The sequence below is a fragment of the Coccomyxa subellipsoidea genome (assembly GCF_000258705.1).
Source record: "Coccomyxa subellipsoidea C-169, whole genome shotgun sequence".
NCBI lineage: Eukaryota > Viridiplantae > Chlorophyta > Trebouxiophyceae > Coccomyxaceae > Coccomyxa > Coccomyxa subellipsoidea.
The window spans coordinates 467,109-487,011 of record NW_005178018.1 but is presented as its reverse complement, the minus strand read 5'-3'; the positions used below and the strand labels follow the sequence as shown (position 1 = coordinate 487,011).

Here is a 19,903-nt window from a genome sequence, read left to right as displayed (position 1 = left end):
GAGACTTATAACCCGCAAACCCCTGGACCGGCCAAGACTTACTGGAAACGCATTCTGGGGCCTTCAGAAGAGCTTTTGCAAGACCATCCTGCCGTGCCCAGAGCCCATCCTGCAGGCTGCTCTCTGCTACTGTGCGGCTGAAGCACGTTAGTTTCCTCGTAATGGACATTTAGCGGTGCCACATTGAGAAATGACAGACCGGGAGCCGCAGCCGCAGCCTCACTCGGCAAACTGGCGGCTGAGGGCATCCTTGGCCAGGCTTGAGCCGCGCAGGCTGCCGCTCAGGCGCGAGATTCCGAGCGCCTCCGCGGCCGACGTGCCGCCGTGCAAGCTGCTGCCGCGGCGGCCGGCGGCCAGAATATCGATTGCCGCGGTGCTGCCACCGGATTGGGACCCCCCGGTGGTGGTGGGGCCCCGTGGCGGCGGGGGGGACCCCACCATCGCATCGCCGCCGAAGTCCCCCCCGCGCACGCTGCCATTCTCGGTGCCCTCCCCGTGGTTCGTCGCATCGCTATCCTCCAGGAATCGCCGGGGGATCCTCCGGACAACCTGCGCGCAGCCGCTAGTATTTAGGCAGCACTAATAGAACATTTTAAAGTAGCGGGCAGCGTGCAAAATGCATTTTGCACTGATGGGTGCTGCACTCTGTTGGGCACTGTGCTGTAGGATGCAAAAATAGCCTCGCCATGTGGGACTTGCAACTAGTGTGCAAGCTGTATAGTGCACAAAAACAGAATGGCAAGTGATAAGGCCAAAGGACAGCATACAGACATGTGCAGTGGGAAGCAGTCCAGGCAAGCAGGAATGATCCTAAGAGGTATATTGGGGTGGCTACATCTGTAGAGTTGGAAAGGACCTTGTCGTTGTCTATAGCCCATCTGGGAGTTCGGTGTACAACCTTGCAGCCAGGCGCACCATCATCAGGCCAGTTGTAGGAAGCAAGTAAACAAGGACACCAGAACGGCACTGTAATACGAGATGCAGGCACAAGCATTTAGCAACCCAGCAGGCATACCAACAAGGCAACTTCACTCCATTGAAATCACAAAGAGAGTTGAAAAGCTTTCAGCACATGAAAAACAACAGCACAGGACTGCGGCCACACAATGAAAACTGTGAGTGCAGGGCAGAAATGCCAAGTATGTAAAAAGAGACATGAAAGAGGCCAGAGTGCATAAAGAAAGGGTGCTCCAAAAGAAGTGCTCAACAATAAAAAAGTGCTCAAAAAATTGAAAAGAGAGAAAATTTGGCAGCTGGGCTCACCTGGGAGGAGCAGTGGACGGCGCCGTACATGGAGGTGATGGGGGTGAAGTTGACAACCTGCACCTCGCCCTTGAAGTGGGGGTCGCGCACGATCTGGCGCGCCGTAGCGGCATGCACGCTCAGCACCTTGCTGTTGCCCAGGTTCAGCACATTGCAGCCATACAACTGCGCACATGCACCAGCAAATTGTCAAGAATGAGGATCTGCTCTTCTCATTGTATGCTTTGCAGGTGTCTGGGCTCCTCAGCACACATTCTGGGGTGCCACGGCATGGGGAGAAAAAAGTACTTGAAAGGTCCTAGCTGGCTCCAATCCAAACATCCTTCCTATGCTGTGTGCAACATGAGAGCGGTGACTCTTCATGACCCAACACTGTCATGCATGCAGGCACTTTATGCAAAGGTTCCGCCACTCTACATATGCGTGCCCAATCGACTGCTCCTGACATTTCCCAGCATCCCTGCCCTACAATGCCGTGTAGCAACTCGTCCCACCTAAGCTGGTGCCCTCAGGTCAGTGCACACATCCTACAAAACTCCATAAGATCAATTAAATTAATTAATTAATTTTTAAAGTAAAAGGGCCGCGCACAAGCTGGTCGGTAGCCTTGATGGGGATGATGTGATACCCCTCGCCGCGCATGTAAGCGCTGAACTCGACCCCCTGCCGCGTCAGCTCATAGCCGCCATCGGCAGTGCGCGTCCATTCGTCAACAAGCCGCCGCGTGGGGCTGTCCTCGCCCATCATCTCGTCCAGCATCAGGCAGCAGTCGTCGCCCAGGATGCTGAAAACGCAGTCCAGGTGCATGCGGTCCTGCATATTCATCGAAACACCTCAAAAGTGGCTCTCAATTTTGGGCGATCCTCATTATGCTGTATCTTGTGGTTTCACAATGCCACCTTATCCAAGGCCATGTCAGCTGGTGCAGCAGCTTCGTGGGGGGAGCAGGATATTGGATGCGGAAAATCAGTCCAGGCAGCAATGGCAATCACACTAACATGCCAGAGTTGTGGTGCCCATGCAGAATATCCACATGCCAGTAAATTTGCCGGAAAGGACAAGCATCGATAGTGGTTCATAAAATGCCCTGCATGTCTTGTTTGCTTGCAAGATGCTGCTTGGTCAGGACCATGCACTAAGATACAACTATCTAAATGCCATTGTGGCGCAGCCACGCGCCTGGTGCTGCTCGAATTCGTCGCGCACGATGGCGAGGCGGCGCGTGCCGAGCAGGTCGCGCTCCATGAGCTGGCGGCAGGCCTCAAAGTTGCTGCGCAGACCGATGCCCACCATCGCCAGGTCGCGCCCCGCGCTGAAGAAGTCCCCGCCCTCCAGAAACCCCGGCGCCTCTATCTCCCCAATTACCGGCAACCCTGCAGGGAAACGCAAGGGGTAAGAATAAAAGTACAGATCGGCTTGCAATCAGGACGATCTTCAACATAACCATCTGTAGATCCATAGGACACTGCGCGGAGCCTGAGCATGAGGAAAAGAAAACCAGAATTGCCAAATCCTGGTCATGGGCACCACTTCTAGAACCACGAAGCGCGTGCAAGGCACGTCTGCAATCAAGAATGTGACAAATTTCCTGGTAAATGCACCACTCTTCCCAACTAGGGTGTATCGTAACTTGCAGTCTGTAAGTATAATCAAACAAATAATGCGCAGACATGCTGTGGCCGCACCGAGCTTGTTGTGGCAGAAACGCATGAGCTCCACCTCCAGCTGGCGCTGCTCACTGCGCAGCCGCCCCATCACGATGCCCTTGCACGTCGTGATCTGCCCAAGGCACACAAACAGCCTCAGCAGCCTTGCGCACTTACTTTCAAAATTTTACACTCATCCTGCATTGGGCGGAAGCTGTCCGCGTATGCATCCTCTGGTCGCCATTGCCGCATGTCCAGCACAATACATGCTGTCAATCACATGTGACGAGCGAATTTTCCACGATCACCAAAGTGTTTAGGCCTCACGAAAAGCTCCCTCAACCAAGAGCAGAGCAGCTGAAGAGATCTGCAAAGGCAGGAACGGCGTGCAGCAAGTGAGGTGGCATTACTCTGGGGATTTCCTAGGGATGCCAGACAAGACAATCTGGGCCACCATGACAGAGATTGAAGGCCCTGCTATACCCCAGAACAGGGAATCTGACATTCTTGTTGAGTATTCGGGAAGGTGGCGGCAAAGGCATAGACCTGTTACGTCCTGGAATAGTATGGGAGGTGGAGTCTCTTGAATTGTCTATGACTCGGTGGAGGAAAGCTGAAGATCGACATGGATGCTGCCACGCACCTGATCCTGATGGACTGGAAAGGCGTGCATAAATTACAGAGTTGATAGGGGCTCAAACCAGTGTAGGGCAATACCTGCTGGTCGCGTGTGTACACGAGGTTGGAGAGGGGTTTGAAGGTGTAGGTGGCGGAGAGGCCGGTGTCGCGGTAGGAGGGCGAGATGTGGACGGTGGGATTGATAAGAATGGTGTCTATCAGCTGCGCAATGCTCATGTGCTCCAGCACCTCCTTCATGTACTCCTTGGTCACGTAGTGCCGGTCCTGCTCGCGCATGCATGCACCTCAAAACTGCATCAGTCTGTTAAAAATTAGCAAACCATCTACCCAATAGACGTAAATTCGCAGATCGGCATGTTCTCTGAACAATTAATGCGCGCCCGGACATGAAAGGAAGAGCAGATGATCTTGCTGTTTGTGACAGGTCCTGTGAAATGTTGCGGAGTTGTTTTCACCCTGTTCAGTGGCCAAACACTTCTCTCTCAAGGCTATCAGAAATGGATACACCCCCTGGGAAAGCTTGGCAGCTGGGTACCCAATGACAAGCTTCCAAGTGATTGAGGATGAAGGCCATCATGAGGTGAAGCTACAGGCATGCTGTGCCCTGAGCTCCGTCAGACCTAGTGCAGCAAGGCCTGTAGTCAACTGACATCTTGGAATTGTGCAATATTGCTGCACTAGGATCAGGCACGCACCTCTTTGTTGAGGTCGTCGATGGTGAATCCCTCTGCAACGGTGTAGACGAGTGCCTTGGTGGCCAGCTCCTCAAGCTCCACGCGGGCGCCCATGTGGTCGTGCACCCCGTACTTCATTATGTCGCGCACCGTCAGCACCTGCGCGCACATGCTTGATCCTTCAAACCAGCCCCGTCGTTGGTTGGCAGAGATGTGTGACTAACTTTTTATATCTCTCTCCTGGAGCTGCACTGTATGAGGATTGCCTAGGGGTGCAGAAAGGATGCAGATCCTTTGCGCAGTGGAGATAGGATTAGGGGCCACCATTCCAAGCGGCAACAGCCAAGTAGCCAGGGAGGCAGGAACGTGCTGATCACCAAGGAAAGCAAACATATCCGGTCCACTTGCACCCCATCCTTTTGGCATGGCAAGCAACCCAAAAAACCCTAGAACCCCCAGAACTTCAAACAATTCTGGACTATCCGAATTGAAAGTACAGTGGAAAGCTGTGCACCTTGACTCCATGCTCGCGCATGACGCGGCGGAACTCTGAGTGCGCCGCCTTGGCAGCGTCCAGGTTCACCGGCCGCTCATACAATGACGCCCTGACGCAGCAGTATGCAGTCATCAGTCACTCTTTCAACATGCAGTACCCAAGGAATGCCGAGGCTGCAGGTTTCAAATAACAAGCACATCCTGAGCTGCCCGCCAATGAGCTGCCACCCTTTGCAACTGCCAAGTGTGGCCACTCATCGCCAGCAGAGAGAACACTCAATGTCAGCCAGCAATATACTGTAGTGAAGACACTTAAATGATCTCCCCCAAAAATCTCGACTGCACTTCCCCATCTGCACCACTCCATTTTGCCTCCCATCAATCTGCAGCCCATTGCAGAAGCCGGCAAGTGTCTACCAACAGCAGTAAGACAGCCTCTTGAACACAGCCTCTTATTACTTGTTGGCTTGTGTAAGAGAGGCTGTAGCATTAATTGCTAGCAAGTAGCATCACATGTCCAGGGCCCCACGCACCTGGGGTGCAGGCCACCCATCATGAGCGAGGTGCCTTCAGGCTCGCACACGATGACCACCTCCGCCGGCTCGTTCTCGTGCTCCTGGATGGCCGGAGCATCGTGCTCAAAGGGCTCCCCCACCATGCTTCGCGCAGCCGCCCGCTTCCCCTTCACTGTCTTCAGTGTGTGTGGCACCAGCTGCGATGGCGCCACGTCCAGCACGTCCTGGGCAAGGCAGGCCACTGGGTCAGCGGTAAAATAAGAAACCTTTTCGCCTGCTAGAGTGTGTTTGACCAGCAGGATATGGAAGGCAAAGTTACTCCAGGGCAGTTGGTCCAGGGCAGAGGTAAGGCGCATGCAGGGTTCAACTGAGGTCGCTCTTTAATAAGGGGCAGTTCCAGCTGAGCATTATGCAGGTCCGCGATTGTAGCCACTCTTATGAATTTCCATATGAAGGACCCTATACTATGATACTAGAAATTGCAGAGCACTACATCTGGAAACGTACACAGCTGGACTAAGAAGCCTGCTTTACACGATAATGCAGAAATATTGATGCTGATTTGCCGCATGATAAATGAATTCTTCGGGCAACAAGGACAGTCACGCCTTCTTGGCTCGTGGCGGGCATATACGCAATTGCAAGGTGCACAAGAACATTCCGCAAGATTGCCGGTGTGTATTGAGAAGTTCCCAACTATACATTTAATAATATGATATGTGAAGGGTAAGAACGCCCACCAATTGGGAATTGCTTGAGCGCATACCTCCCATACTTATAATCTCACTAATTTTCACCTTACTTCGTGCAGCTCACAATTGCGATCTGCGCGATCAAGGACAAAACACTTGAAAAACAATTTATTCAACACAAAGTGCCCGTCCAGCGCAGGCGTGACTTCGTATACGTCCAAGCAGATTGCTGGCGTGATTTGTGCTGAGTCACTGCGATGAGTCACAGCAGCCGAGCAGAGAATGAGCATGAAGGTGGCCTCCCAGAAACAGCTGGGGATCAGGCAGGTCTCAATTAGAGATTGACAAGAAACAATTGGGATCTTTCCTCGTTTACAGTGACAAGGATGAACTGCATGATCTTCTCACAGGTCTGTGAGTGCTGGGGCATCACCTCTTTCGGAATGCATGTAGGAGACTCAAGTGCACGCTGAATAATGCTGAGACAATTTGAACCGAATTAATGTAATTCTTCAAGGCCTCGAAGTGGATTTGCATGCGCAGGTGCACAGGATAGCAATGATGCAGGGAAGGTCATTGGCAGCATCAGGGTTGTGCAATAAGGTCGCACCGCTGAAAATCGTTCACAGAAAGCCCCACGGTACGACTAGGTGCTACGCAGCGGCAGCACCGGCGCAAGCTCAGCAGAGCCAGCAGCGAAACCTGTACGCAAATTACGCCATCTACAAGGGCAAAGCAGCGGCCTCATTTCGGGTGAGGCTTTCAGGACATGCCTTTTCTTATCCTTGAATTTCGCCTGCAATTTGGGGACTGCTGCGATGCGATTTCTTCTTCCCTTAGGATTTGACAGATCACAGTCCACTAGATCAAGGGCCCTCTGCATATCACATCTTTCATGCTCATCAAACTCCTTTAAAAGGCTTGATAAGTGGCTCCAAAGCATTCAATCATCAACGACTTGTGAGAGCAGGTCAGAAAACCAAGGTGGGTGGAGGCCCAGGATGGCAGCATAAGCTTGGACAGGGCTGGCAGCTTGATCGTAGAATTTGCGCCAGTCGCCCCAGGATCCGGCACAAATGTGGGCAACCGGAGCTATCAATGGGACAAGAAGCAGGTGCGTGATTTTACCAATGCTTGAACAGCACGGATTTCTTCTGCCATTCCTGGTGCTGTTGCTGTCCCTGGGATACTGTGGCCTGGAGAGTTTCTTAGAATAAGATACTGTCACTTCTAAACTACACCCAAGTACCGCCAGAGTGTGTCTGTTACTTCCCAAGCCAACTAATTGCAACGGTGTATTCCAAGTAGCTGGGCATACCTTGTACTGAACTCATCCTGTTGTGCATTGACAGACCTTTGCTCTGAGTCCTGTGGAGCTGGCGGGCTTGGTGGAGTCCTGCACCACCGGCAAGTCAATGAAGGAGCTCTTTCACGATCCCAACAAGGGCGGCACGTACGAAGTCTCCCCTCAACATTGCTGTACTTTCTGCACTCAGAAAAGTGGTTGCACTAGCCTATATCACGCCTGCAGTATTCCTATACACCCTACTTGCTACTTCCCAACCGATTGATGAGTTTGCCATCACCACCTCAACTCATTTAGGAGCTGCCATCAATTAAAATTGTGACGCTTATTGAAGCTGTGGACGTTGCAGGGACAGCGGGAAGATAGCCAAGACGCTGTCGCTGCAGCGGTTTGACCAGGGGCAGGATTGGTACCTCCAGCTGGCAGTCAAGGACAGTGCCAGCAAGGACGGCAGCGCAACCATGGGCCTCCCCATCACCGGCGCTGAGCTGTACACCCTCAAGAGTCTGTCAGAGGTGAGCATGATCGCCTGCCACCCAATGGTAGTCATCGCAATGCATGTTGATCTGCTGGCTTTGCAGGTGTAGAAAATGCAGGAACTTTCTGCCTGTTGTGCTTCTTTGCCATGGTGATGGTGCACCACTGTTGCACGCATGCAGTGTTCCATTCTCATGTCCCAAGCTCATGCAGGTGATCTGACTCATCTTTGCAGATTTAACAGGCAGAAAATTGGCGTTTTTGACAGGTTGGCATTGACTTTTTTTTCCTCTGTTGCGGTGCAGTTTCTGATTCCGCGGCTCCTGGGGTGGGATGAGGTGTTGGCAGAGCCTGAGCTGGTACCTGCCAATTCCTATGGGTCCAGGCAGTAGAAAAACAGCCACTTAACAGCAATCGCAATGTCTTGGGATAAGGCAATCCTATGCTTTCGTGTACCAGCCATTCGCAGTACCCGGAACACTCTTGAACCATGGGAGTCTACAGGGAGTGAACCCACACCTGCCGTGATACTGAAATAAGACATGTGAGTCAGGGCATAAACAACCACCAGGAACGTGTGAACATTGTAAATAGTTCCTGCAGGTCCTTGCCCCTTCAAATCGTTCAGGAATATGACAATGTATCCAGCGCATGAGGATGCAGCATGCTTGGTTCTGTCAGCTTTAGTTTATAAAGAAGGCCAGCCTGTGTGTACTTGAGTGCAATATTTCAGTTTTTGCTCAGGTGCCGCACTGGTAATGCACAGTAAAAGTATGATGCTGACATCAGCATTACTTACAGTATCGCATTGTGTAATAATGCACATAAAGTGTACATTATGTGTGCTGCAAGTGCCCGAGTCAGTCACTGCCTGAGCTGTCTGGGTAATAATAGAAGTCAGTGGCCAATTTTCAATTGAGTGTCTACGTCCGAGCCAGCTGCTCCGCCTTGGCATAGGTTGCATCGGAGATGTTGCCACCGCAGCACACAATGGCAACGCTCTTCCCTCGCCATTGCTCCTGTGTCTTCAAGAAACATGCCAGGCTCACCCCAGCCGACCCCTCCACAGAAATACCCTCTGCCTCCTTTAGCCCCACCATGGCCCCAGCAATCTCATGTTCCTCCACCGTCACCCAATCATCCACCAACTCACAGCACGGCTGAAAAGTCACAGTCCCTTCTTCCACGCCCCCTGCAGCACCACAAATACAGCATCGCTCAGAGCTTGGGCCTCAGGAAATGCAGTGACATCTGGCAGGGTCAGGAATGCCACAACGATCCGTTGACTTAGAATTGTCTGTCAGAGCACTCCAAAGGAATTACCTTTGAAAACGGATGATGGGCGCTGACAAAAGGGGCAATTCCCATCAAGATCAGAGCAGCTTGAGGCTTGAAACAATCTACAAGAAATGTTGTTGCTGTGACCCAAAGAGAGGGCAACAACGCTTGCAGTAAGACCCGTTCCGTGTGATTTGAAGAGAGAGGTTCTCGTCAGCCCTAGAAACACGGCAGAGTGTTTGTGCTCTCACCTGCAGTGCCGTCAGAGAGGGTGTTTCTGCTGGGCAGGTCTAGGATGCGGCCGGCGCGAACGCATTCCATCATCACACACGAGTTGGCCGGCTGGCACCCGATCACTCTCACCCTCGGCCGCACCGCAGCCAACACCTGTGCATGACACAACCAACATCATCATCATTATTAGTCCTCAATCTGTCATGACCTTTTCTGTAGGCATGTCCTGGGAAGGATGTGGAGAGTGCATGGGTACGAGGACTGTCGGAGAAATTTGAAGGACCTTAATGAAGATGGACGCAGTTGTAAACTTCTTTTTGCCAGAGGCAAGGTGCGTCTGCAGACAAGCTGCAGACAAAGACTGCCACGCGGCCACATATCCAACCATCAAGGCAGTAAATGTCAAGCCCTCTACGCATTTATGCCCTCAGCACCTCTGTGAAGCACATGCCCCAATAATAGAGCAAGTGACTGCAGCTCTTGCAGAGGCTTATAATTTCAGCCTCTTGGCTATTGAGGGGGCAAGGTTGGGTGCATACGCTGGAGATTCCTGAGATGAGGCCGCCGCCGCCAACGGGCACAAACACGGCGTCCAGCTGTCCAGAAGGCAGCTGACTCAGCAGCTCCAACGCTATCGTGCCCTGCCCACCCGCCACCTGTAATGTCGATTAAAATACCAAGAATGAGCATGCAATGTCTGCAGCACATGAGTGTCTTGCTCACTGTCTTCTGTGGACTGACCCAGTAAGAGAATTCCTAGCGACCGGTACTTAAGGTGGATTTGTCTTGCCTCATTGCTGCACTGGTCAAAGTAAGGACACCAGTGTAGCAAGACAGACCGATGATAGTGAATTTTCTAATCCCTTCATCTTCAGCTTGTCTACTGAAGCACCTCGCCCCTGGCATGAACAAAGTATAATAATAATAGGCAGTATCATTTCTGCTGCTCGGCACCTGGGGGTCATTGTAAGGGCTGACGTAGGTCATTCTCCTTTCGGCAGCCGCTCGCCGCGCCTCCCTCTCAGCTTCCACTGAGTCATCGCCGTGCAACACCAGCTGCGCCCCTTGCTCCCTCAGCCTGCTGGCCTTTGCGCTGCTGACCGTCTTTGGAAGGTATATCAGAGGCTTTGTGCTCCATTCTGGACCCCTGTATTCCCCTCCTTTGTCAGTGGATCACAGCATACACAAGAAACCCCTTGTACACTGGCCAGCATGGTCTTTTCACGCAGTGTATCATGGCAAACGCATGCACCAGCCAGGCATGGTTTGGTCATCATGCAGAGGATTGCTCCAAAATCAGGAAATGGTCAATGACCGCTGGTCATGCGGAGGGAGTCACCTCAGAGATGGCAGTAAGCTGCAGGCATGCAGGAATGCCAGCGCATGATTGCCGGAGGAGCATGTGACAAGTCCTCTCCTGACAGCGTCTAGTTCCAACGATAAGACCTGCACATTGCCAGGCCCCACACCTTTGATGGGGATCATTGCATGCATGCATGACACATGCTGGGCTATGCTCTGCAGTAAACTTGAGAAAGCAATGGAGAGGGCTGGTGAGTACCTTATGCGTGGCTCCTCGTGCCTTAAAAGATCCTGTCACCTTCGCAGATGGGCCGTTGGTGTTGTCACTTCCAGTCCATAACTAGAAATTTTTTACAATCAAATGGACAAAACTCTGATGCTCATCATATCCGATCACTTGCCTGGTCATTTTCAAGTTTGAGGTAAGCACTGCAGTCTCCCTTATCAGACAACCAAGAAGACCTGTGCAGATCAGTCTTCTTCACAGCTCGGTAGATTTGCCGACTGGCAGCCCATGCCTCACTGGCGATAAGCGACAAAGCCTGCATCAGAATCAAAAATAAAGTTCGCAATCCAGCCTAAGCAGAATCATATAATCGAGGAAACATGTGAGGTGCAAGCAAGTGCATTGGCCCACCCCATCCGTCAGTGTCCATCCCCTGGTCAGTGGCTCGGTCAATTTTGGTGGGCTCATAACAATTCCTTCACGTTCTGTAAGTTATCTGGAATGAAGTCTTTCAATATTCATAGAATTAGGAATTTGCAGAGATAGCTTCTCAGAGGTTCCAAGGCTCCCGGAACCCTAGCTCTTGAACATGAAACCCTGCACGACCATTCCGACATGATCGAGAGAGGCTGAAAAGCTGACCTGAAGACTTAACCTCCTTCAATACGATGCTGATTCCATAAAGGATGGGATACTCATAGCTGTGGAAGTACAAGACTCACAAGACAAAGGTAGGCACACTGCAACCCTCGACATGCCGTTAGCCATGGTTTCGCACTTTGTTCAGAGTTGACAGCATACTGCACGTATTTCATGCGACCGCTATGTTCCACCAAGGCCTCTTCGATCTCCTTCATATCTGCCCGAGCTGTCAAACATGCACAGACTGAACCTGGGCCTAAGATATTGGGACAACGTGCAGGATGGCGAAGAAGACGTATGTCACCTTCTTGTTCAGCTTCCTGCTGAAAGCATTTTCTCTGGGAAGCTTCCTTGTGGGCATCGGCTTCATCACCTTCGGATGCGTGCTGCAGAGCCCTCCCAAGAACTTTGTGCCCGGGTGCGCACCCCGCCTCTGCCTTGATCAATCTCCTCACAAAACATGCCGAAACTCATGATCAAAATACTCCTTGCAAACGCTTGCTTGCTGGGTGACCTGCAAAAGTGTTGAGCTCATAGCTCCTGTCACCCTTAGATCCAGAAAGCAATGGAATTCATTATTTGTCTACTTTTGACCTGGACTTTCTGAAGCCCTGTAGCTCGTCTGCAGACACGCCCTGCCGCTTGGAGGAACAGCATATTATAATATAACACCTTGTTTATTTGTATTAAAATAATAAAAAAATTTAGTAGTTATAGTAGTGATTATAGGAGTGATTAGAGTCTGCTTCTGGCAGGGCGTTGGTGGCGATCGGCTGCTTCACTATTCTGAGCAGCGCGGTGGGCTATTTTGGCTCGCAGTTCCGTCCAGTCTTTCTGAGCATCTACCTGATCGCGGGCACCTTTGCCACCACGCTGCAGCTCATGCTCGTTCTGGGCATATTTGCCGCTCAGGAGAGGGTCGCCGATGAAATCGAAAAGGCTGACTCCATCAGCGGCGTAAAGCACTTTGACAAGTGGGTCCTCCCTCTCCTGATGTCAACAGCATGCCTGCTAGAAAGCCATGGCTGCTGTCTAGATGTTGCGCATGCGTTGTGTTAGTAAGAGTGCACCATAGCGTGCTTTTTCTTCCAGAACGATGTGTATTTGGGGCTTTGGGTTTGCCAACCTTTCCTGACAACATTGATACACCCACCAGACTGGCTATAGGAAAGGGCAGAATTAATGGTCAGGGACCGGCTGCGCAGGGCATACTTGATTGAGAAGCTGGAGGTGGGAAAGTGGATATTTCTGTGGGTGGTGCTGGCGGAGGGCGGCAGCTTAGTGCTGGCCACCATCATGCGGTGCATGGGAGAGATGCAGGGCAGGTGCGCTCCCTAGACACAAGTCTCCTGCTATTTGTGACACCAGACAGAATTTTCATGCAAGCCGATACTCTCAAAAAATAGTACACTTGAGAGAGTCGTCTAAATAACACCAACACAAGTCCCTTCAATCGTGCATCAGCGCGGCGCTGGTGTCTTCCTTGGAATCTTGCAATCGTTATTTTCGCAGTGTGCAGGGTTCTGTTGCTGCAGCTTGGTTCAATTTGAACTTGAAATTGAGGACACGGTGGTTGTGTGCAGGTATGAGGGGATGGAGGCGGAGGAGGCGGACCAGCTGCGCGCGATGGAGATCCAGAGCATCAAGGGCGGCCTCGGCAGCCGCGGGGAGGAGCAGGGATTCGGCAGGTGCGGCCCAACGAATGGGTACTCTTCCTGCACGAGTGGTGCTGCATCATGCAGAACTGGAAGAGCGTCAGGGATTGCCAAGCACAGGGAATGATGCCACAAGAAGAGTCCAGAGCACAGCCGTGGTCTGGCACTATTTCATTAGACGTCTTCAGTAGTCTTGAGTATTTCATCAGTAGTGTTCAGACTACTCCAGCCCATAAGTCCTTTAGCCCACCACCTGTATGAGCTACGTAGGCATGCGAGAAGGCTTCGCATGCATGAAGGGCGCCATGAAATCTGTGCAAAAGATTACGAAGTTGACACCAACGTTATGTGTGGTGCAGGTTGGCAGGAAAGATGAATAAGAAATATGGCAAGCACAGCCAAGTTGACTTCTACGAGGGACAGAGGTGGTACAATATCTTCAATAAATAGGGTCCAGTGAGTTTTGTTGCGCACTCGCATGTGAGAGACAGCAGCTTGCAAGCAATGCGGAGGGTATTGGCAGTACGGTATACTGTAGATATCTTTTATGGGGCATGCGTACAGGACCAGAGCACTTTGGTACCGCCTAATCTGCAGCATGCAGCACATCAGTATTGCAGCAATGCATGCTAACTTCGATAATAGCATCCCACTGGGTGGGTATTAGAATAGCCAAGGGATAGATAAAAGCTCATCAAATGGGAACTGGTGATCACGATTACATGTCCAATTTTATTATATCTGAATTTATCCCGAACTGCGTTCGATCCCACTGAAAAGCGTGCGAGGCACAGCAAGAGTTGGAGGCTCATTCTTGCATGCAATATTTTGGGCCGATAAGAGCACACTCGTCTTGATCTCTAGTATTCAAAGAAAAGAATTGGGCCAAAGTTAGACGATCAGCCACCTGCCACTGGAAAAAGTTCGCAACAAGACCCGCCAGAGATTGAAGAGCTAATGTAAGCAATACAGTTGTACAAAGAGCAGAACGACTCGTCTTTGTGAGAGTCTTGAGGTGAACAAAGCAGCTCGTTCGTATAATGTTCGAGACGGAAGCCTGCTTGTGAATGGCTCTCCCCTGAAGCCCCCAGAAGTGGTTACACAAGCAAATTAATATCCTGAAATGTCATCAGAGGAGTATCCGATGCGGGGCTAAGTTGCAATGGGGTCTAGGGTTCGAGCCCCAGAGCCACACAGTCGGTCGAGCTTACCTTCTCCTGTCTAATAAGCAAGTCTCGGAACGATCTGAGGGTGCACGGCAGTTTTGGACCTTGAACTATGAAAAACATGTAACAGACGCTAAATGCTACAGGCACTGCAGCATGCATATTTACTTTTGTTTCAGATCTACATGATGGGTTTCATTTCGCTCATAGCCTCTCATTTTCTGTCTAGAGGTCACCCCAGGCCTAGCGTCAAATGCCAAGCCTACATACTACAAATGAGGTACAAGTCGCCCCGACATCAGTGCAAGAGGTGGCATGGAAAATCCCATCACACTGAATCCCTGCTGTAGACAATCCTCATCTCACACCTCCCAACAACTTGTATAAAACACTCGCTCACTCCTCCTCGTCATATGATCTCTCAAGCCTTTTACGCGCCTCTATGATGTCCCAACGCTCCCTCTCACGCCTCTCTTCTCGCCACACCTTCAGCCGCTTTGTGAGGTACTGATCCAAGCCCAACACGCGGCCAAATGCAAGCGCGATCATGAGGGACAAAAGGACCAGGCTGCCAAAAACAGCGGGTCCATCAAAGTACAGCCCGCCTGCAAATTCTCTGCTGGGTGCCTCCAGCATTGCCTGAGCCTCTGAGGACGGAGTGCTTGCGTCCTTGCCCAGCATCCCAGCGATCTGGCCAAGATTTGGATAGCTGCATGCAGCCATTCATCAGCTCCTTTCATAGGGGATTCGCGGCTTGCTGCAGCTGCGTTGCAGGTACTCTAAGGCAGGCCAAGGCAGTGCCAATTCTAACATCTTGCACTGAATACGGGAGAGGACTAAAGCTCTCTAGTGTGACCCAGGAACTGACCTCATGAGGGACACATCGGGGCCATCCATCAAGCGATGCAGGTCAGGCTGTGCTGCCATGTCTGCTGTGACTACTGTTCGTGCAGCTTGTTGCCTGATGCGTCGTGATCTGACAGTCGCGCACCATCCTGAAAATGCTGGAAACTGCCTGACAGGCTGCATACAGTCCAGCACAAGGTCAATTCACATACATCAGTGAGGTTCAAAAAGGCGTGTCAACGAGAAAGATAGAGGGAAGATGCATGCAGATGTGTGCTGCAGATCGATGCAGCACCTGCCCAAAGAGTTGAGGTGATGCCCTGGCATGCCACGTTGGGCGATCCGCTGCTCTGAAGGTTTGCTCCATGTCAGATCGTCGAAACTATGCAGACTTCTGTCTTGAAAATTCTAAGAAAATTCTTCTGTTTCTCTTAGAACGCAGGACTACAGACTCGTGTCCTTTGCAACAATGTGGCATGTGCGATGAGCTGTAGCACGAAGAAGCAATAAGAGTGTCTCGTCAATCAAGTGACCTGCCAGTGATCAATCCTATGTGAACCGTTTTTCAGATCAATTGCTGATCCTCACCCATTAAAAGCCAAAAGGCAAGAACGGGGTTTTGATCTCTCAGGTCCCCCACTCTCTGAATTGGGGCCCCCCGCCAGGACGAGTGCAGACCTTGGACTTTCTCTTGGACTCTTGCTCACTTCTGCTCAAATCCTCATTTGCACCACTTCATGCACAGATTGAATAAGTTTTTTATTATTGATCTGACTGTGCCTTTTTGCTGGCGTACAAAGGGACTTGTAGCTGCCAGCGATTGTCCTGATGAGGGAGAACAGCCTGGCAGGAGAGTGACAATTGTCCTGTGAAATCCAGCTTGAGTCTGTAAAATGAAAAGCTACAGAAATTTTACGCTGTTATGGATCGCTGTGGTGGCGGTTTCAAGCTCTCAGGCAAGGAGAATGACAGCATCGAATAGCATGTGAGCCCCTCCCATTGCTGTCCTGTATCACGATCTTGCATGTCATCCTTCTGAAGTGTGGATACTTAGTGCACTGATTGTATTGTCAAATTTAAAACGTGATGAAGACAGCATCTGCATGGCTCGACGTTGCAGCAGTTCCTTTGTGTGACTAGGGGCGTCACGACCGCTTCAATTCAGCACATTGATTGACACTTTGGTGGTTTTGCTGCAGCAATGGACACTGGAGCAAATCAGGTGGGAGATCTGCAAAGAAAGTTGCCCAAAGGCATCCATTGTGCTGCCTGTTTGCATGGGAACCACGTTGGAAGCTTTATTGCAGGAAACCGGAGGAGTTTGCACCAGGAAAATCAGCTGCCTGGAGCCAATTTTGCGCTAAATAGCCCTTCGCCACCCGCCACTGCCAGCAGTGGTGCCACCTCTTCAAGTAAAACAGGTGAACACATTCATGTTCCAACAGCTTCTCATTTGTAGCTCCATTAGCGACAAGGTCAAGCATCCCTGTGATTAGATAGAATGCATGCTAATTCTTGCGCCCTTGATGTCATGCTGACACTGAAATGATGTCAGAGAGCCAATATTGCCGAGAGCCAATGCATGCATGTGATGCGCTCTGATTTCCACCACTGAGCGTGCCGAGTCCCATGCTTGCCAGCAGCCCAGAGTACTGCTCATGGGATTGCATGAGCAAACCTATTAGCAAACATCCCATTGGTGGCATGATTCCGTGCGAGGTTGATTCCTTAGTTTTTGGTGCATGCAGGTGCACCAGCACCGAGCAGCAGCAAGGCTGCATCAGCACCAGCAGTCATCCCAGGTATGTTATACAATCTGTGCAAGTGCACATGTGGAAGAACATGGCACTGCTTGGCACACTGAAGCCTTCCATAAATGCATGTACCGTAAAGCCAGTGAAAAAGGACCATTCGGCATGCACTGCTATACCAGGGGCGGGCGCGGGTGCCACTGTTGGCGTTGGCGCGACACAGGCTGGTGCTCAGCCTGCTGGAACTAACACGCCATCTGCCGGGGCCAATCCTACGACAGCCGGAGCCAATGCCACGACTGCAAGTATGCTTGCCAGCACACATTGACACCTGGCCATCGATTTGCAGTGCAGGATGCGCTCATGCAACTGTTCCCTTGTCTATGCAAACCAATTCAGGCTGAGAAGCATACTGCTGTCTCAGGTGTCTGTGACTGGTGGCAATTGAGAACGGTTATGACTATCTGGTTGTACATACTTGCAGCACAGGCATACAACATAGTTGCACCATATGGATTCGGCCATTCGGCATATGGTGAATATTCGGTCGTATATTCGGTGTTTGGGCCAGAATAGGCCGCTTTTGACCGTATTCCATAAATTTTAAAACCGTATGACCGTATATTCGGCCGTATATACGGTCCCCGAAAAGTGTTCTGACCGAATGGTGCAATTATGGCATACAACCAGTCCTGGCCGTTGGCAGGCGGGCACACTGCACGGTAGTTATACTTTTTTTATATGTATATCCTACCATCTACCATCTGCAGGTGCTGGACCCACAGCTGCGGGTGTGGGCGCCGGGGCAGCACAGCAGGCGCAGGCAGGCGCTGGTGGGATATCTGGAGCCAATTCTGGCACGCAGCCTGGGGCTGCCAGTGACCCTAACACCCAGCCAGGAGTGGGGGTGGGTGCAGGCGCCGGAGCTGGTGTTGGCGCACAGGTGATGCAAGATATTGGCGCCAACTCTGCTGGATCTTCCGGCACTGCTGGGGCAGGTGAGGATGACTAATATTTGCATGGTCTGGAACGTTTAGCTGCTTGATTGTTGTTTTCGTTGCTCATATGACATAGGTTGGCCCCGGCTGTCGGGGGGCGGTATAAATACTGAGCACCATGCCCACATTTAATTGTGCTTGCTGGGATCTAGCAAGTCCAAAAATGGGTAGGATTGTGCCAGCCTTTAACTGCAGCTTGTCTGCAGGACGCACCTTGCCTTTTGGCAGGACAAGCGTGGATTAATATTAATAATAAGGATTAATGACACGAGTGCATGGTGCATCATCTGCACAGTATTGGAGCTCATCCCCTTGTTTGAAATGAGTGCATCCTGCTGGTGAAGGCAAGGTTTTGTAAGTGGTTTGAGAAACAGTCCCTTAAACACAGCAGGTTTGATTTGAGAAGATGAGCATGGGAATGTGCTGCAGGCATAGCTCCTGATCAGGCCTCCCCTGCCTCTCCGGACACAATCGCCCCAATTGGCAGCCAGGTGAAAAAGTACATCCTCACATCTGAAGGAGTCACCCCTCCTCCAACTTTCCTTAAGCTCTGGCCCTTCTAATGTAGAGGCAGAACTGATGCGCAGTTTGTTGATCTCCGGCATATGAGTGACCCTGAGTGACTGTACTGGATGTTTGTCAGGCGAGTCCAACGGACACCGCTGGGTTCTCACCAGCAGACAACCAGCTGACGGCCGATACTACTTCCAAGAGCTCTGCCCCAGGTTCTTCAATCTTCCTTCACCCCTGCTCTTCTTAGCAATGTCTCGCACTACTCTGGACAGTGGACTACTCAGGCCTCTGATGACCTCTACATACCTTGCCTTCACGAGGCCGCATGCCACTGCCATATTTAGTGGTGAAGCTGCCCGCACACATGACAGCGGTTGGAACACCAGGTGACAAATGTTTCCATGTAGGTTGTGAGATCTGAGATATTTCCAAGAGGTGCTGGTCCACAAAGAACAACATTTTAATTGTGTGCTCCGGGCTTACATGCCACAGCTAAACAGAAGCCTAGGCAGGCTTGCATCGCGGACCTGCATCAGTGCAAAGCAGATGCAAAGGGTGCATGCCTGCAGTGCAGCATGTACATGTAGTAACCACTACGTTACACATGCAGATGAGCAAATTTGCGTCATTTGTTGTGCTGTGCAGGTGACTCAGCAGGTTCTACCGTCGATGCGGCAGCTCCGGCCGACTGTTCTGATTGTGCATCACCGTCGGCCGCACCAGCCGGCAGCATGGGGGGAATCTATGAGGGGGTCCCGGCGGGGGGCCCCACCGAGCCACTGCAGCTGATCGATGACGGGGACACCGGGGGGAACTCCCCTGCGGCGGCCCCCCAGCAGAGTGCTGACATGGCAGAGCTGACGTACCGCGTCCTTGTGCTCGGCCTGCGTGAGTATTCTTTCTCTGGTATTAATGGAGAATTTGTGACTTTGTGGATTTTTCCCATCAGGACAAAAGGGTGAAAGAGGAAGCTGCCAAGGAACAGCATGCGTGGAGAGAGTTCTTCTGACTGGACACAAGATTTTTGCATGCAGAGATGCAAGAAACATGGCTTAATACTGAGCTTCATAGCGCAGGCTGCGCAGCAATGTCAACACAACGATGACATCACTGTGGTTGCATGCCATCAGAGATGCATGAGGGATGGGTGCATGTGCAGGGCCTGGTGATAAAGATCCATCTGCGAGCGGCTGAGGGAGAAACGTCATGCAAGAAATGAGCCCAGATCCAGCACGCGACATAACATATCTGCTATTCATTCTGAGGAGTGGGCACCTGTGTGAATGCCTGTTCCCAAGATGATCTACTAGGTTGTTCTTGATCTACACACTTTTATCAGACTGCTATATTATCAGGTGAAACCCCAGTCAGTGAGTGCAAACAGTTAAGGCACAGAGATTTGAAAAGATCCTCTGTGCAATGTACATGTCCGGATTTATTATTACAACAGAACGGTCCAAATATATAAGTAACTTATCAGAGAATTTCTGAAAACAGCTGATGCGGACCCTCTTGGCAATCAATGTAAAGGGGCTTGCAGCCCCGCAGCACCTCTATCAAGCAACAACTGTGCTCATGTCACACC

The 19,903-nt window shown here is 51.3% G+C and overlaps 6 protein-coding genes across 6 annotated transcripts; 3 read left to right on the top strand and 3 right to left on the bottom strand.

Annotated features, from left to right (window-relative positions):
* Positions 1-1,221: 1,221 nt before the first annotated feature.
* On the bottom strand, positions 1,222-5,375 carry COCSUDRAFT_20812 (hypothetical protein; the record flags this gene model as incomplete). The annotated part of the gene is made up of 7 exons (XM_005642771.1): positions 1,222-1,428; positions 1,855-1,993; positions 2,411-2,636; positions 3,611-3,832; positions 4,240-4,243; positions 4,737-4,827; positions 5,251-5,375. 7 exons carry the CDS (start codon positions 5,373-5,375, stop codon positions 1,222-1,224), a joined length of 1,014 nt encoding a protein of 337 aa, XP_005642828.1.
* An 831-nt stretch (positions 5,376-6,206) lies between these two features.
* COCSUDRAFT_45533 (ssDNA-binding transcriptional regulator) lies at positions 6,207-8,099 on the top strand (the record flags this gene model as incomplete). Its single annotated transcript, XM_005642770.1, has 6 exons — positions 6,207-6,251; positions 6,468-6,677; positions 6,895-7,038; positions 7,277-7,377; positions 7,580-7,745; positions 8,013-8,099. 6 exons carry the CDS (start codon positions 6,207-6,209, stop codon positions 8,097-8,099), a joined length of 753 nt encoding a protein of 250 aa, XP_005642827.1.
* COCSUDRAFT_54992 (serine racemase-like protein) lies at positions 8,098-11,260 on the bottom strand. Its single transcript, XM_005642769.1, has 8 exons — positions 11,159-11,260; positions 10,923-11,063; positions 10,781-10,819; positions 10,559-10,665; positions 10,174-10,366; positions 9,759-9,860; positions 9,237-9,372; positions 8,098-8,899 (listed from the first exon to the last, which is right to left on the bottom strand). The coding sequence occupies exons 1-8, from the start codon at positions 11,213-11,215 to the stop codon at positions 8,631-8,633; spliced, it is 1,044 nt and encodes a 347-aa protein (XP_005642826.1). The 5' UTR covers positions 11,216-11,260; the 3' UTR covers positions 8,098-8,630.
* Positions 11,261-11,670: 410 nt separating this feature from the next.
* Positions 11,671-13,494, top strand: COCSUDRAFT_60473 (hypothetical protein; the record flags this gene model as incomplete). The annotated part of the gene is made up of 5 exons (XM_005642768.1): positions 11,671-11,807; positions 12,145-12,363; positions 12,595-12,714; positions 12,973-13,077; positions 13,404-13,494. 5 exons carry the CDS (start codon positions 11,671-11,673, stop codon positions 13,492-13,494), a joined length of 672 nt encoding a protein of 223 aa, XP_005642825.1.
* Positions 13,495-14,606: 1,112 nt separating this feature from the next.
* Positions 14,607-15,137, bottom strand: COCSUDRAFT_60472 (hypothetical protein; the record flags this gene model as incomplete). Its single annotated transcript, XM_005642767.1, has 2 exons — positions 14,607-14,919; positions 15,079-15,137. The coding sequence occupies 2 exons, from the start codon at positions 15,135-15,137 to the stop codon at positions 14,607-14,609; spliced, it is 372 nt and encodes a 123-aa protein (XP_005642824.1).
* A 1,120-nt stretch (positions 15,138-16,257) lies between these two features.
* COCSUDRAFT_60471 (hypothetical protein) lies at positions 16,258-19,512 on the top strand (the record flags this gene model as incomplete). Its single annotated transcript, XM_005642766.1, has 9 exons — positions 16,258-16,278; positions 16,805-16,858; positions 16,990-17,112; positions 17,578-17,718; positions 17,751-17,805; positions 18,235-18,296; positions 18,449-18,530; positions 18,964-19,206; positions 19,478-19,512. 9 exons carry the CDS (start codon positions 16,258-16,260, stop codon positions 19,510-19,512), a joined length of 816 nt encoding a protein of 271 aa, XP_005642823.1.
* Between the last annotated feature and the right edge of the window lie 391 nt (positions 19,513-19,903).

What these genes read in the sequence shown, in the direction of transcription:
- COCSUDRAFT_54992 (XM_005642769.1), bottom strand. Translation starts at nt 11,215, where the DNA reads ATGAGCCCACCAAAATTGACCGAGCCACTGACCAGGGGATGGACACTG. An exon ending in CACGAGGAGCCACGCATAAG is followed by an intron (nt 10,666 to 10,780) that starts GTACTCACCAGC and finishes GGCAATGTGCAG; the next exon opens with GTCTTATCGTTGGAACTAGA. An exon ending in CCTCTCTGACGGCACTGCAG is followed by an intron (nt 8,900 to 9,236) that starts GTGAGAGCACAA and finishes GTGGTGCTGCAG; the next exon opens with GGGGCGTGGAAGAAGGGACT.